This window comes from Acipenser ruthenus, chromosome 50, assembly GCF_902713425.1.
Source record: "Acipenser ruthenus chromosome 50, fAciRut3.2 maternal haplotype, whole genome shotgun sequence".
In the NCBI taxonomy this organism is placed as follows: domain Eukaryota; kingdom Metazoa; phylum Chordata; class Actinopteri; order Acipenseriformes; family Acipenseridae; genus Acipenser; species Acipenser ruthenus.
Genome location: NC_081238.1, coordinates 5,532,366 through 5,549,534, shown reverse-complemented (window position 1 = coordinate 5,549,534; position 17,169 = coordinate 5,532,366). Strand labels below are relative to the sequence as shown.

The 17,169-nt window shown below is 45.9% G+C and overlaps 1 protein-coding gene across 1 annotated transcript; it reads right to left on the bottom strand.

Moving 5' to 3' along the window:
* Positions 1-10,004: 10,004 nt before the first annotated feature.
* LOC131696832 (zona pellucida sperm-binding protein 3-like) lies at positions 10,005-16,966 on the bottom strand. Its single transcript, XM_059015422.1, has 10 exons — positions 16,863-16,966; positions 13,516-13,691; positions 13,052-13,158; positions 12,602-12,693; positions 12,193-12,373; positions 11,845-11,953; positions 11,527-11,618; positions 11,029-11,114; positions 10,570-10,683; positions 10,005-10,254 (listed from the first exon to the last, which is right to left on the bottom strand). Exons 1-10 carry the CDS (start codon positions 16,927-16,929, stop codon positions 10,094-10,096), a joined length of 1,185 nt encoding a protein of 394 aa, XP_058871405.1. The 5' UTR covers positions 16,930-16,966; the 3' UTR covers positions 10,005-10,093.
* Between the last annotated feature and the right edge of the window lie 203 nt (positions 16,967-17,169).

Here is a 17,169-nt window from a genome sequence, read left to right as displayed (position 1 = left end):
TAAGATGATATCTGAACATCATGAATCCATGTGCAGAAGGAGGGTATATCAATGTTAATTTGAGGTCTGACATTAAGATCTCTCTATATATGAATAGTCCTGTTAATTTCTACTAGAGCCAGCCTCACAATGACTGAATTGTGTTCCTTGTGAAGGGGTGTGAAATGTTTCACTCTCTCCCCTGTAGCTGGGACTGTAGTCTGTGGTGAGGACTCTGTCAGTGTGAGAGTGTTGCTGAACATTGGGCAGGCTCTTCCCCTGGACCCCAAAGGCTTTCTATTGGGAAGCTGCTCTCCGTCCACCGGCAGCTATAACACTGTGCAGTTCCAATCCAGGCTTCAACTATAACACTGTGCAGTTCCAATCCGGACTGCAGCTATAACACTGTGCAGTTCCAATCCGGGCTGCAGCTATAACACTGTGCAGTTCCAATCCGGGCTGCAGCTATAACACTGTGCAGTTCCAATCCGGGCTGCAGCTATAACACTGTGCAGTTCCAATCCGGGCTGCAGCTATAACACTGTGCAGTTCCAATCCAAGCTGCAGCTATAACACTGTGCAGTTCCAATCCAGGCTTCAGCTATAACACTGTGCAGTTCCAATTTGGGCTGCAGCTATAACACTGTGCAGTTCCAATCCAGGCTTCAGCTATAACACTGTGCAGTTCCAATCCGAGCTGCAGCTATAACACTGTGCAGTTCCCATCAGGGCTGCAGCTATAACGCTGTGCAGTTCCAATCAGGGCTGCAGCTATAACACTGTGCAGTTCCAATCCGGGCTGCAGCTATAACACTGTGCAGTTCCAATCTGGGCTGCTTGACTGCAGGTTTATGTGCATGATAAGTGGCATCTAAAGCAAGCCTCTCATTGTAAAGTGCGCACTGTCAGGATATTGTAAATGGTCACCCAGAAATTGCATTTCTTTATACGAAGGATAATTCTACAAATATATGCACCACTGCAGCTGTACCCATAATGCTCCTGGGAGAGTCCACTTTTGCATAACTGTTTGTACTTCTCTGGCTTGCAGCTCCCACTCCATAGGAAACACAACGTTGGCTTTAATGGGGAGAACAAATGGGTTTTTGCATTTATCCACTGCTGTGCCTAGGTTACTTCCAACATCACCAGTTACATGGATGTACTGTTGTGCCAGCCCACCCAGAGTGGCTTCTACCAGACTCCATTCACGCAGGCTATTGTGTGCACCTACACCAAGTGAGAACTGTGGAGCTGTCTTCTCTGCTTGTGGGTCTTGAACCCTTCACTTTGCTGCTCCCTCTTGGCAGCAGTGACTGGTGCAGCTGCAAGCTGGCTTTGTTATTGTTCCAGTGGAAGCTGTAGTATGACCAGCATGTGGGGAAACCTGAATAAAATAACTTCCTGTTACTCCCTTTGACATCTCATACATTCTCAAGGAGCTGTTGCAATTGTTATTCACCTATATAGAGTTGGTGCTCCCAGATTTAGCTTAGTTGTATTATATAGCGCAATTTTTTACTAACTTTTACCAGTGACCTTCTAGAGGCTTTGTATTTTTAAGATGTTTCAGGTGCAGTCCAAGCAGACTGACCGGAGCATCATTAGTACAGTATACCACACTGTGCTCGGCTTTGTGTGGCAGCTGATACACAAAAAATGTGGTGGAATCCCGTTTATATGTATATGTTAGCCTTTAGGCGTAAATCGGGGGATGCAGTAGAGGACTCTCTCCCGCTTTGCGCTGCTTTTTTCTGATCGAGAATCATTTTCTTTAGTCTTATCTTCCCTCCGTGGCGTCCTGCCTGGGAAGCGTCCTCCGATCTCTTCCGGGTGGAAGCTGATCCCGGTTCAGCCTTATTTAGCATTTCCAGCCAACAACACAATGCAGCACTTGTCTCGTCAATTATTAGGGCATGGCCAGCGCTGCTACATGTATGTTGTTGGCTGCCCATCCTGTCTATCTCTCTCTCTTTTCTACTTTAACCCAGTTTTTTTGGAGACTCCCAGACTGCGTGCTTACCTGGTAACCCTCTTACCATTCCAAAGCAAAAAAAAACGGATCTTTATTTTCTCTTCTCGTTTTTTCATTATAGTTTGTATGTAAAAAAGGGATCTTTATTTTCTTTTCGTTTTTTCATTATAGTTTGTATGTAAAAAAAAAATCTTTTGTTGTTTGTTTCGAGCTTAATAACTGGCACACTGCCAGAACTGCTTTCGGCTTCTTCTCGGGTGACAGTGACGAGCTTTCACCGAGTCAGCCCCAGCGCTCGGCTCGCTCTTCTCAGCACAGACACCAACCCCCACCGTCGCCAGAACCAAGCTTTTCATCAGTAAGACCTAAGTGTTCAACTCCGCTACCCCCTAAGACGCTGTCCTACAGCAGCTGGACGCAGCTGAAGCTCCTTAAAACCCTCTTTGAAAATGGGATTCCACTACCCACTGGAGCAAATAGAGAAGAATTATTTAAAATATACTACAACACAATCTCCAACTCCTGTTTTTCCTGCTTCAATCCCTCCTCAGCTGCTCGCCATTGATCTACCTTTCAATCAAGCTACAATCCCACTACTCCCGATCAGGTAGCTTCCACAAGCCACTACACCCATCTATGCCCAAAAGCGGCTGCAGTTAGCTCCTCCAACACTGCACGCTTTTCTCGGTCGTTTCCTTCAACAGCTAATCATGCTCCTTCCTCCTCTCTCCGACCTATTCATGCTTCAGCCCCTCCTGATCCATCCACCTCTACAGACAAGCTTGGACGGTCCATTCAATTTTCTGGTAACCGACAAATATGTAATATCTTCAACGAATCCTTTTGTAATAACATCAATTGGCGTTTTCTGCATACCTGCTCCTTCTGTGGAGATGCTCACGGCAAGACTATCTGCCCTCTCAACCGAAAAAAATGACATTCAACCCTATCCGTGTCATCTCCTGTCAACATTCCAGCACTGGCACAATCCCGTGACTAAATACAATTATACATTTTAAATAACTTGTGCTGCACACACCCATTTATATCCCATGCAGCCATATCTATACACCAACATTAACACACCACAAGCAACATACAACATAGAAATGCACACGGGGCGGGGCACATTGCCACACAGCTGTTCGGCATTTACTGGCAAGGTTCCTATTTTTTCGCAACCCAGTTAACTTTCGGATGACGTAGCAGTCCATAAATCTTTGGTTCTCTATCTGAGGCCCTCTGCTGGATATTGCTAAACTCATATCAAGTTCCATTTCTTCTCCATCTCTCGACGACTTCCTGCACGTATCTCCTCCGTCTCATTCTTCTGCCCAGAGCATCAACTACCTCAGATTTCTCTTCACCACCCTTGGGGTCCCTCTCTCTTCAGAAAAGACCATTGGCCCCACCACCTGCCTCGATTTCTTAGGCATTACTCTCGATACCATCAAGTTCGAAGCACGCCTTCCTCTCTCAAAGCTCAATCGCATCCGCCAACTGATCTCCTCATTCCAAGTCTCAAAATCAATATCAAAGTGCAATCTTCTGGCCAAGAAAATCCGTTCTTTTCCTCAGCGACAATTCCGCTACAGTTCACATTATTAACAAAGGCCATTCATCTTCTCCTATCATTATGCAGCTCCTCCTTCGTCTAGTTTGGACATCAGTATCCAATAATGTCATCATTCAAGCGCGCCATTTCCCAGGGTCTCTTAATAACGCTGCCGATGCTCTCTCTCGCCTGCAGATCCAGAAGTTCCGCAGCCTGGTCCCGGGAGCAGACCCCAACCCTCGACTCAAACCACCCTTCAGCAAAACAATATTCAACTGAATAACTCTCTTTCCAGCCTCCTTCAATCAGCACGTGGATTCATGGAGTATGCTCTCGTCCCATCTACCCGTTCCTCCTACTCGACTGCCTGGTCTTCATTTACTCACTTTTGTGAGCAAAATCGATCTCTCATACCTCTTACAACCTACAGCACCTCTTCACCTTCATCACTCATCTCAGGCTGTCTCTACGTCTACCCCTCTCCTCTATTAGACGCTACCTAGCGGGAATTCGGTATCAATATCGCCTTCAATCTATCTCCTCTCCTCCTCTCTCGTCCGTTCCAGAGATCTGCCTAACGCTCAGAGGCATGATAATAATAATAATAATAATAATAATAATAATAATAATAATTATTTATTTCTTAGGAGACGCCGCTATCCAGGGCGACTTACAGTTGTTACAAGATATCACATTCTTTTTACATACAGAAAAGCCTGGCCCCCTCCTCTCCATCAAGACAACAAATCTCTACAAACCTTCTCCTTCGTCTCATCACCGCTCTCCAGCAAGGATGCTTCAACCCATTCAACGACATCATCATGGAAACCCTGTGCCTGACGGCCTTCTTTGGATTTCTCCGCTGTTCAGAATTCTCAACTCCATCAACTTCCAGCTTCCCAGCTCTAGGCCTCAAGCACTCCGATCTCTCTCAAATCCCCAGGAAACCACTTTATCCTCCACATCAGATCTTCAAAAATGGACCAATTAAGCCAAGGTCAGTTTGTTCAATTTTCTAAAATTAACTCTCTTCTGTGTCCTAGTTCTGCTCTGTCCAGATACCTTGCCTGCAGGATTCCATGTCTTCAGTCGGATCCCCTCTTCATCGACAGCTCCAGATGTATAGTTACGAGACACTGGTTCTCATCCCATCTATCCACCCTCTTCTCATGGATCGGTGTTTCTTCAAACTATTTCTCTCCCCATTAATTCTGGATTGAACCAGCTACCTCCGCGGCCAGGGCAAGAATCAATCAACACTTGATTAAGTCTATGGGGCGCTGGACCTCTTCAGCTGTTGAACTTAATATTAGATTATCCTCTGCAGACATCGCCACAGCTCACCAAGCACTCTTTAGCTTGCCTGGTGGGGGCACCCTTTCCTCCAGGCCCACCAGAGGTTTCATCCCAGCATGGGGGGGTGGGTTCCTCTCCACAGTGCGGATGGCTTATTGGCATAGGTTGTTTACTAACATCTCTTGTCTTTTCTTCTAGCTTTTGTCTATGTGTGCGGCTATGCGATCTCTTTTCTATCCCATGGTGCGGTTCTTGCGGGGAACCGGGGGTCCTCTTTTTGGGGGGGAGTAAGTCTCACTCCCCCGGCTGTCCAGGTAGGCCTCTCGTCTCAACCACTGCCGCCCAGCTGTTCCTCGCCGGTCTGAGGGGATCCACGGCCACATCCTATACTTATGCTGCTTATGAGCTAATCCTTCCAGGCCTCAACCTTGCTGTCCCACTTTTCCAAAGCTCTCCACGCCACCCAGATGCTAGCTTAGATGCCTGAGGATGCTGCACTGAGTTGCGAAGGATCTGTCCTTTTGTCCTGTTCGTCCCCTTCCTGTCTCTTGCTCCACTAAACGCCCAGCAGCCAGAGGATGCTGCCTGACCTGTCGGGAGTGAGAGTCAGATTTGTTGTATGTTATGTGTCTAAACTTTGCTCCTTTTCTCTCACTTTCACGTCACCCAGCAGTCGGAGGATGCCGCCTGGCCCGGTGGAAAGTGTTTATATCTAATCCTTTGCTCTTCTCGTGTCTCCCTCGCTACGTCACCCAGCAGCCAGAGGATGCTGCCTGACCCGACGAGACGGAAAAACTCTTCGTCTACCCTATCTCCTCCTGCTATCAGTATCTAACCTCAATGTTACTAAGCACCATTCCCAAACTCCATCCCTCAATCTCGCCATCCCTCTCAAACTGGTCTCACTCTTAAACTCTCAAATCTTGCCCCCTCTCAAACCTCATAAGCAACCGGAGAAATCCTCTCAACTTGTCTCACTCTCAGTATCTCACTCCCAATTGCGCCTCCTCTCAAGCCCTCGTAGGCAACCAGTGAATTGCTAATTAAAGCCTCTGGACGGGGCTCGACGAGTATCATCCTGTTTGTGTCATGGCTTTGTGGTGGAATTTTCTGCATACAACCGAGCAGGCACCGGTCCCGTACTGAGGGAACGATTGAGACAGAGACAAGTTGGAGCAACTCACACTTTATTAGTCTGCAGACTGGAGCATTCAACAGAGTGTCACAGACTCTGCAAGCAACCGCAAAGAAAGCTCAAAATACACTAAGTCAAACAGTTCCTTATATAATCAGTTTTTGCACAGAGTTCATGACTTGTGGTAATTCTTATCTTCCTTAGTCAGCTCAAACCAACCTTGTGGTATTCTTGATACTGTTGTCTACCGACTTTTCTGATTGGTTGATTTTTCTAGTTGCTAGGGAGAGAGTGTCTATCAGGTCCCTCAAAGTTGATTCTCCCAATACAAGAATATTAGCTAAGTGACTGGGGAGAAAAGAGGAATTATCGCTGTCTCAAAATATTATCATTTGAGACAGTGTCCTATTCTCATGTCGCTGACTCATGCACTTCTCTGAAAACAGGGCTGCTGACCCTTGGCCACATTCCAGTGTGTTAGTTCAATATTGTAAATCTAATACTTTGTTAACATCATACTTCATATAATATCATTATTCAGGTTATACAAGTCACAGAAATCATCAAAACACATTAAATTAAAACTCTTCGTACGATTAGTCTAAATTACTACGATTAGTCCGAGTTATTCTAACACAGCTTCTTTCTGGAGCGGTGTTGTACTGGTGTTTTACTGGGTGCCTCTTGGTGGAAGGTATAGTAACTGGTCTCGTTGTGTATGTACTGCATTGAAACAGAGTCTTTATAGTGTACATCTGTTTAATACAATACATTTGTATTATTGTATTTTTTTTGTATGTAAAGCGCTTTGAATTGTATGGTACATGAATTGCACTATATAAATGCTTATTATTATTATTATTATTATTATTATTATTATTATGGAAGTGGAGTCTTTTATTCAATGTGTATCAAATCCCCTGTAAGCCCAGTTGTGCCATTTCCCTAGGATTATTTAAACAAGATAATGTTCTAATAATGATTACATTTGATAAAGCTCAACCTACTGAAGATTGTTAAAAAAAAATCTGTGTCCACTGCACTTGTTTTTTAAGGGTTTCACCATCTGGGTTGTAAAAATGTGAGTAAAGTCACATCCTAAAATATTCTTGTCATGAAACAGAAAAATTTTTATTTATTTTTTGTTATGTATATAGAGTTTTTTTTCTTGTAAAAAGATTAATTGATACAGCTCATCATTTGCAAACTGTATAATTTTCGCCTGTCAGACAGAAAGGTATGGGATCTGTGATGCACTGAAGAAAGAGAATCAAGGTGCTTCCTGAGGTAATAGTGCTGAAATGGGGTTTGAATCCCAGCTCCTCTACAGCAAACACTCTGCTGACACTCCAGCTGTTTGAACCCAGCAGAGGTGTAGACAGAAGACTGGAGTTGTTTAAAGAATCCATGTCCACTGCGGTCCGATTTGAACCAACACTATGGAAAATGACTGGAAGCTACAATCTGTCAACTTAAGAGGCTGAAACTTACCGTATATTTGCAGTTTGAACAAACAGGCTATGACATCATATGGAATGATGGTGATGCAATAATCCATGGAATACAAGTTAAGCATGGTGATTTATATCAAGTTTTAGGTTCAAAATCTTCTGGGCAGGAAACAAACATTTAGTTAGAAGGAACTTTACATTCTGGCAACCAGAAACTAAATATTATCCAAAAATAAAAACCACAGTTTTATAAAGCTAGGTTCAATGATCTTCCAAAACTACTTTAGTTTAATTGTGAGAAATAAAGAACTACAGTTCCTTGCATAGTATTCACCCCCCTTGGACTTTTCCACATTTTTTAGTGTTACAACTTGGAATTAAAATTGATTTAATTAGGATTTTTTGTCACTGATCTACACAAAATAGTCCGTAATGTCAAAATTATTTACAAATAAAAAACTGAAAAGTCTTGATTGCATAAGTATTCATCCCCTTTGCTGTGACACCCCTAAATAAGCTCTGGTGCAACCAATTACCATCAGAAGTCACATAATTAGTTGAATGGAGTCCACCTGTGTGCAATTCAAGTGTCGCATGATCTCAGAGTTGTTAGAAAGCATATCTAAACAAACAGCATCATGAAGACCAAGGAGCTATCAAAACAAGTCCGGGATAAAGTTCTGGAGAAGCACCAATCAGGGTTGGGTTATAAAAAAATATCCCAAACTTTGAACATCCCCCAGAGCACCGTTAAGTGCATTATTAAAAAACAGAAAGAATATGGCACAACCATGACTCTGCCTAAAGAAAGCCGTCCACCACAACTCAGAGACCAGGTAAGGAGGGCATTAGTCAGAGAAACAACCAAGAGGCCAATGGTAACTCTGAAGGAGCTGGAGAGATCCACAGCTGAGATGGGAGAAACCGTCCATGGGACAACTATAACCCGGATGCTCCACAAAGCTGGGCTTTATGGAAGTGTAACCCATATCAAATCCCGTTTGGATCTTGCCAAAAGGCATGTGGGAGACACAGCAAACATTTTGGAGGCTGTGACAGGATGCGAGTGACGAGGTGCAATAAATACAACATCCAAACCAGATTCTCCCAAAATGTCCGTGATTTATTAATAAAGTATAAGAAACAAAATAACAAAAGAAAAACACTCCTAATCCACAATCCTCCGTGCACAAAAACTGTGCTCTGTTATTCCAGGGATTGTGGTGAGTGGTTGGTGCCGTGCTGTGAGGGAAGTGCTCCGGAGATTGTGCTGGCTCAGTGGCTGCAGCCCCTCGCTTCTACTCCTCCGCTGTAAAGACAAACACAGACAGCACGTAACACAAAACAAAACGAGAACAGCTCCGGCTGGTAGCTCATTTCTCTCAGCGCAAAAGCCCAGGTACTGACGTAGCTGCTTCCCCTTTGTACCCAGCAAACTCCTCCCTGCAGTCATTGCGTCGCCATGGTTTCTCCAATAGAGGGCTGCCACGCAGCTGACTGCAATAGAATCGTCCGTAGTAGTTGCAGCTACGCGCCCCTCCTAATATGGTCACCTTCCGTTTTCCACCTACCACCGAGGTGGCAAATCTAGGAGGCAGCATACCCTCACCTTTACACAGCACCCTTTCTAGTTGGGAGGGAGGTTTACAGCATTGATCCTTTCTCTCTATCACAGACACACAGCAAACATGTGGAAAAAGGTTCTCTAGTCTGAGGAGACCAAAATTGAACTTTTTAGCCTTAGTGCAAAACACTATGTGTGGCGCAAAGCCAACACTGCTCATCACCCTGAGAAAACCATCCCCACAGTGAAGCATGGTGGTGGCAGCATCATGTTATGAGGATGCTTTTCATTGGCAGGGACTGGGAAACTGGTCAGGATTGAGAGCAAGATGGATGGAGCCAAATAGAGAAATTCTAGAGAAAAACCTGTTTCAGTCTGCAAGAGACCTGGGACTGGGGCAGAGGTTTGCCTTCCAGCAGGACAATGACCCTAAACACACAGCCAAAGCTACACTGGAATGGTTTAAAAACAAGAACCTGACTGTCTCAGAATGTCCCAGTCAAAGCCCAGACCTCAATCCGATTGAGAATCTGCAGCAAGACTTGAAAATTGCTGTTCACCAACATGACAGAACTTGAGCAATTTTGCCAAGAATGGGCAAAAATTGCAGGATCCAGATGTGCAAAGCTGTTAAGACTTACCCAAAATGACTCACAGCTGTAATTGCTACCAAGTAGAGTCAGGGGGTGAATACTTATGCAACCAACAAATGTCTTATAACTTGTGTCAATAAAAAAATATTTTGCACCTTCAAAGTTAAGTATGTTGTGTAAATCAAATGGTAAAAATCCCAATTAAATCAAATTTTAATTCCAGGTTGTAACACTACAAAATGTGGAAAAGTCCAAGGGGGGGGCGACTACTTATGCAAGGCACTGTACTCTACTTGTTTTTGGAAGGGTTGTTACAGAAGCCATGTACCAATCCTGTTACTCAGTTCTGCAGTATGATCATTTATCCAGCAGAAAGAGGTTAAATTCCCTTAAAACATCCACACACATTTCTAAGAAAGTTACTCCATGGCAGAAATCAGACAGACCAGAGGAGAATTTCCATGCAGACATTTTATTTCAGCATACAAAAGATGAAATCAGTATTGCTGTGCTGGAAACAGTGCCGACTGCTGTGTGCATTTCAATCAGTGGGGTGCAGGAATGAGAAGCTCACTGCTGGACTTGGAGCTGAGTCTGGGATGATGCCACACGCACATGTAGTAGCCCAGAGACAGGGCTCCCAGGACAACCATCAGGAGCAAGGGAGCAGCCAGGACAGGCAGCCAGGCCAGAGCCTGCTTTGGTTCTGGGAGAGGAGAGAAGAAGGGATTAGGAACAGGAAGGGTTTCCAGTGCAGGCGTGGTCTCTACAGTGCCCAGGAGCACCTTCAATAGGAGTCTGTTGCTTCAGGACCTGCAGGGAGGCACACTTGGGACCCTGTTGGTAGGGGTGGGCAAAGTCCCTGTGTTCCAATAATAGAAACATTTGAAGGTTTTGGCAGAACTAGTAACACACATCTTCAATCCTTCAGCAGAAAGTGTACTGTAAAGATGAAGTCAGGGCCATGTTTATACATGCAAGCCACATGTACACAGGATTGTAGACTGCAGGCGCAACTTACCCTCCAGTAATAGAGCAGGGCTCCTCTGGTAGAATTCCTGGCTTCCAGCAGACAGCTCTTCAGGAAGGATCCTCAGGGGTCCCAGCACTGCAGTGTGTCTCAGTCCTTCTTCAGCTGCTCAGGAGAAAAGGGGAGCCTGGTTAGAAACAGGACCTGCTGCTTTAAAGCAATGCCTCATGCAGTACCAGTCACTACAGCAGGGGGCAGACTGAGGCTAGATGAAACAACCCAAGCTTTGTGGCCAACACACCATTGAGCAGAGTACCAACAAGAACCAGCCAGAGAGGCTGCTTGAAGGGGGGGCAGGTCTTTGGTAACTGATACCGGAGGCGCTGCACCCCTATTTGAGCATCATTTGTTGGCTGCCATACAATTAAAGTCAGTCACCATTGCATTATAACCCAATTAAACCCTGCAGCTACCCGTGTATTTACAGCATATACAAATAGCAGCATTTACCCGTGTCCCTCCTCTTCCTCTTATTGCAGTTGGAGGTACAGCAGCTGCACACAGAGCTCTGACCAGGGTTATCCAGGAGCTCCCAGCTGCAATAAAACAGGACATTGAAACCAAGAACAGTGCAATAGACTTCTACTGGATAGAGCAGCAGAATGAATCTCCAATGACAGACACCCTCTATATGAACATGTAGAAAGACAGGGGTGAACTACACATGCACAGAAAGTGCCACAATATAGATTTAGAATTGTTTAGGACTCTTTAGCACAAGTGGCTCCCCAGGGACTTGCACACACACCTCGTTATCCCAGTTCCTGGTGACAGTGAAAGTGCATTTCAATTAAATTCTCCACATAACTGTAAGGAGGCACAGAACTGATGTTGTGCAGATCAAATGAAAGACACTAGTCCTGGGTCCCTGCGGTGTTGGTTAACTGGACCTCACAGCCCTGAACTTCCCTGGAACAGAGAGCAGACTCAGCAGTGTCCAGTCCTTACCTCCTCGATCTCTGGTTGAATGAACAAGCTTTCTTGGTGGGGTTACTGAGCTGGGCAGGGTCCCAGGCCAGCAGCTGGCAATGGATATAGACCTAGGAAAAATAATGTATTTTAAAATAAAAAGCAACTCACACTGAGCATTTGCTTCAGGTGCATTCAGATCATGACCATTGCTCTAGGACCTTGGAAGTGTACTTACAAAAGCATTACACACACTACAAGCACAGCATCAGATACTCACCAAGAAAAACACCCCAGGCATAAAATCATGGTAACTAACTGCCCTGTGCCCTCCAATACAACACATCAGATACTCACATCTGTGTTCAGTTGTGTAAACTTGAAGGCCTGGACAACAAGACGGATCTCGGAGGTCTGGACTCTGGGCAGAAACCTGGAGCTAGCAGCCTGGCCATCTACAAAACATCTGCAGGGAGAAACGAGAGCACTGAGCAGGAGCAGGCACTTACCAGGACTGGGGACCACTAGGGTCTGAGGCCAAGGTAGTATTACAAGGACAAGTGCACAAGCATACTGCACCCCTTTTTCTGAGTGCCCCTTGTAAAAAGGTGGCATAGTTTGCAAAGCAGGACTGCTGTGCTCCCAAGTGCTAAAAACAAAGATTTAAACTGTACATTTCCTATACAGTTTCCAGTGAATATCTACCCGTGGTTGGCAATGAGGGGGTAGGTCTGGCTTGAAGGGCTCAGCTGTGGAGTGCTGGCAGCGACACACTCTTCCACGTAGACCATCAGCGGCATGTGAAATTGCTGCTTCACTGCAGCTGCGATGTTGATGGGGGACCCCAGGAAGAACAGACTGGAGGTGCGGGGGGCTGAGAATTCCTCTGAGACAAAAGGAGGGGAGCATGAGAACAGTAATCCACCCAACTCCTCACTAGCCAGGACAGAGCAGCATTGACCAGCACCAGAGGAATTAGCTGAACATGTTCTACTGGACTGGAGGAAATGACCCAATGAGCAGCACAGGCTGCTGCCCCTGCCAGGTTAGTGTTGCACTGGATGCCTTTTCTAAACTAATAGACCAAGGGTACATTGCAGGACAGCAAACTCACCATTCATAAACCCCATAGTAAACTCCAGCTTCCCAAACCCAGAAGCATCCCCAAGTGCAGGGTTATACACTGGAGGAGTCCAGCCAGAAAGTCTGGAGAAGACACAGGTAGAGAGCTTTGGTTAGAGCAGCAACACATCAAAACAGTTTGTAAATCAGCAGAGGAATGCCTTTATGAAACTGAACTAAACCTATGGGGAGCACCAACTCTATAGAGGTGAATAGCAATTGCAACAGCTCCATGAATGCATGAGAGGTCAAAGGGAGTAAAAGCCACTCATTAGGGAGGTCATTTTAAATCAGGTTTCTCCACATGCTGGTCATACTACAGTTCCCACTGGAACAAAAACCAAGTCAGCTTGCAGCTGCACCAGTCACTGCTACCAAGAGGAGGCAGCAAAGGGAAGGCTTCAAGACCTACAAGTAGAGAAGACAGCTCCACAGTACTCACTTGGTGTAGGTGCACACAATAGCCTGAGTGAATGGAGTCTGGTAGAAGCCACTCTGGGTGGGCTGGTACGTCAGCACATTCATGTAACTGATGATGCTGGAAGTAACCTGGGCAAAGAAATGGATAAAAGACCACAGCAGTTTAACAGCAAAATCCCATTTGTTGTCCCCATTAAAAGCCAACAGTGTTTCCTATGGAGTGGAAGCTGCATACAGGCAGGCAAAGTGGTCATTGCCAGGAGTATTATGGGTAGAGCTGCAGTGGTCCATATATTTGTAGTATTACCCCAAGTGTAAATAAACGTAGTTTCTGGGTGAACAGTTCCAATATCCCGACAGTGAGCCCGTTGCAGAACGTAAAGCTGGGAAGCCAGAGGGATGAAAGGAGAAACCATCTTCATGTGGAAAAGAAATGGATGGGGCCCTGAACTGGAAATACTAGAGAAAGAATGAGCGGCCACTTACCATGCGCATAAACCTGCAGTCAAGCAGCCCGGATTGGAACTGCACAGTGTTGTAGCTGCCAGTGGACGGAGAGCAGCTTCCCAATAGAAAGCCTTTGGGGTCCAGGGGAAGAGCCTGCCCAATGTTCAGCAACACTCTCACACTGACAGAGTCCACACCACAGACTACAGTCCCAGCTACAGGGGAGAGATTGAAACATTTCACAAGGAACACAATTCAGTCAGTGTGAGGCTGGCAATTAACACTATTCATTATATATATATATATATATATATATATATATGGTCTTAATGTCAGACCTCAAATTTACATTGATATTATTATGATTTATTTCTTAGCAGACACCCTTATCCAGGGCGACTTACAATCGTAAGCAAATACATTTCAAGTGTTACAATACAAGTAATACAATAACCTTTGTTCAAGTAAAGTATAAGTGTGACAAACCACAATTCAATAATACATCAGATAATAGTGATAGTTACATCAGGATATGATTAAATACAAAGTACTACAGGTTAAACACTTGGCAGATTACAGTATTCTGAAGTACAGGATTAAATGCAGTAAAATAGGGGGCAGATAAGAGCAAAATAAAGCACATTTACATGAAGGGTGATAGTGGCCCAGGATACAAACAGAGGAGTTCTACAGCTGCTGTTTGAAGAGGTGAGTCTTAAGGTGGCGCCAGAATGTGGTCAGGGACTGGGCAGTCCTGACATCTGTAGGAAGGTCATTCCACCACTGCGGAGCAAGGGTGGAGAAGGAGCGGGCTCTGGAGGCAGGGGAGCGTAGCGGAGGTAGAGCTAGTCTTCTAGTGCAGGCGGAGCGGAGAGGTCGAGTGGGGGTGTAGGAAGAGATGAGGGTCTGGAGGTAGCTGGGTGCAGTCTGGTCAAGGCATCTGTAGGCTAGTACAAGAGTCTTGAACTGGATGCGAGCGGTGATCGGGAGCCACTGGAGTGGGCGGAGTAGTGGAGTTGCGTGGGAGAAGCGAGGCAGAGAGAACACCAGGCGGGCAGCGGAGTTCTGGATGAGCTGGAGCGGACGGGTGGCGGACGGGTGGCGGACGCAGGGAGGCCAGCCAGGAGGGAGTTGCAGTAGTCTAGGCGGGAGAGTACCAGGGCCTGGACCAGGAGCTGGGTAACATAGTTGGTGAGGAAGGGTCGGATTCTTCGGATGTTGCTCAGGAAGAAATCGGCAAGTGCGTGCCAGAGTGGAGATGTGCTGGGAATAAGAGAGGCAGAGGTCCAGGGTGACTCCAAGGTTCTTAGCTGAGGAAGAGGGAGAGTGTGGTAGATGCCAGAGGAAGAGATAGAGAGATCAGAGGAGGGGGGAGGAGGGAAAGAAAAGGTCAGATTTAGAGAGGTTGAGTTTGAGGAGATGCAAGTGCATACGGGAGGAGATGGTGGAGTCAGAGGTGGGGGAGGAGAGGAAAATCTGAGCATCATCAGCATAGAAATGGTATGAGAAACCATAGGATGCGATGAGGGGGCCCAGGGAGCGGGTGTAGACAGAGAGAACAGGAGAGGACCCAAAACTGACCCTTGGGGGACTCCAGTTAAGAGAGGGTGAGGTGTGGAGGTTGCTCCACGCCAGGTTACCTGGTAAGTGTGTTTGGAGAGGTAGGAGGAGAACCAGGCCAGAGATCCCCAGGTCAGCAAGAGATGATAGTAGAATAGAGTGATCAACAGTGTCAAAGACAGCAGAGAGGTCGAGGAGAATTAGGACAGAGGAGAGAGGCAGCTCAGGCACACTTAAGTGAGTTGGTGACAGACAGGAGGGCGGTTTCAGTGGAGTGGACAGAGCAGAAGCCAGATTGGAGAGGGTCAAGCAGAGAGTGGTTGGTTTTTTGAGGAGGGGAGTGAGAGGCTTTTTTGAAGGCAGAGGGAAAGATACCAGAAAGTAGAGAGGTGTTGAGGAGGGAGGAGATGAAGGGGAGTAGAGCAGGAGCAGGAGCTTGAAAGAGGTGAGTGGGGAGGGTGTCCAAGGCACACGTGGTGGGTTTGTGACCCTGGAGCAGGGAGGAGAGGTCAGAGTGAGGGGCAAGAAGGTGGAGAAGGAGGGAGAGTTAGTAGGGGATGTAGTGGGTGTAGGGGTTGGAGCAGGAGGGGGTGCGGGGGAGGGAGAGGTGTTAAAGAGTTTGCGGATATCTGAGATTTTAGAAGAGAAGAAGGAGGCAAAGTCATCAGGGGAGATAGAGGAGGGAGGAGGGAGGGGAGGGTTTAGGAAGGAGGAGAAGGTAGAGAATAGTTTACGTGGTTTGTTAGCTTGGATTACAGATTGGAAATAAGCACATTTAGCAGAGGAGAGAGTAGAGGAGAGTGCGGTAAAGGTCTAGGGCAGCAGGGAGTTTGGTTCTCTTCCATTTCTTTTCAGCAGATCGCAGTGCGATTCTTGCCGAGCGGAGCGCAGAGGAGAGCCAGGGATGGGGAGGGGAGGGGCGAGCAGGTCGGGAGGTGAGGGGACAGAGGGAGTCGAGGGAGGAGGTGAGTGAGGAGAAGAGGGTGGAGATAGCAGAGTCTACGGAGAGTTGTGAAAAGGAGTCGATAGGAGGAAGGTGAGAGAGAGCAGTGGAGGAAAGGACAGAGGGGGAGAGAGCGGAGGTTACGGCGAGAGGTGATAGGGGGTAAGGATGTTCAGATGTCATCATATACTGCGCTGGTACCTGTGCAGCACATCACATGGTGCAACTGCAGCTAGATCATTGGAGAGAGTCTGAACTGCAGCACGGCCAGCAATTGAAAGCCAGGTAGCAACAACTTCAGCTATTGCACTATTTAAATACTTACACATCCCAAATGAAAGCAAGAAACCAAACGGTTTTAACTATCCACAATTGAGCAATCAAAAAAAAGCCCAGAGTCTATTAAGAACATCCAACACAGAACTAATAATTTTATTGTAAATGAGTGTTACAAACACAGGTAGAAACTAAACTTGTCCTTTTAGTGCAAAACTACATACAAGGTGTACAAACTTTAGAGCTACTTGTAAATAAGCTATGCATTAGATCTTGTGTATGGAGACATACTTACTCATAGTAGGTCTACTTGTGCAGTTTAATACAACTCGTGACTAAACGCCTCGTGGTTTAGAGTGTTTTTATAGAAATAGAAAATTCCACCGTCACCAGCAGTTTATACACTGCGCAATGAACTGACCGGCAACATTGTACTGGGAGTGGAAAAGACAAACTATGCAGCAAAAATACCACTTCTAAAAAAACAATTACATAAACGCAGAAGCCATAATGATCACTTAACAAATGAATTGGCCAGCATGTGTTTATCTAGTACACAGAGACCGGGTTCCCCCTCTAACCACACAATAGGTTCTTGATACTATACCGTCCTGTGGTGCTGCAAAGTGAATACAGCAAAGGGCCAACAAAACACTGCTCAGAAATAACTCCATCGTGAAAACAGGACAATACTATTCCATCGCCGCCCAAGAGCTTTTATAGAGATATTCACACTAATTCATTAACAAAAAATGACCACTAACACCTGTGACTGTCCTGCGCGTTGACGCTTCTAAATTCCACGTGTACTGCAGAGCTCAGCGCGCTCAATAATGTGCATCAATTGTTGTGTTTTTAAATGCGCAGGATTTTTTTTTTTAATCTTGAATTATTCATAATGTATTGTTACAGTA

Bases quoted from the DNA above. Each gene is read 5' to 3' on its own strand.
- LOC131696832 (XM_059015422.1), bottom strand. From the start codon at position 16,929: ATGGAGTTATTTCTGAGCAGTGTTTTGTTGGCCCTTTGCTGTATTCAC. The intron at 12,694-13,051 runs GTGAGTACTGTG...TGTCTTCTCCAG, and splicing joins ATTGTGTGCACCTACACCAA to ACTTTCTGGCTGGACTCCTC. The intron at 11,619-11,844 runs GTGAGTATCTGA...TATTTTTCCTAG, and splicing joins TTACACAACTGAACACAGAT to GTCTATATCCATTGCCAGCT.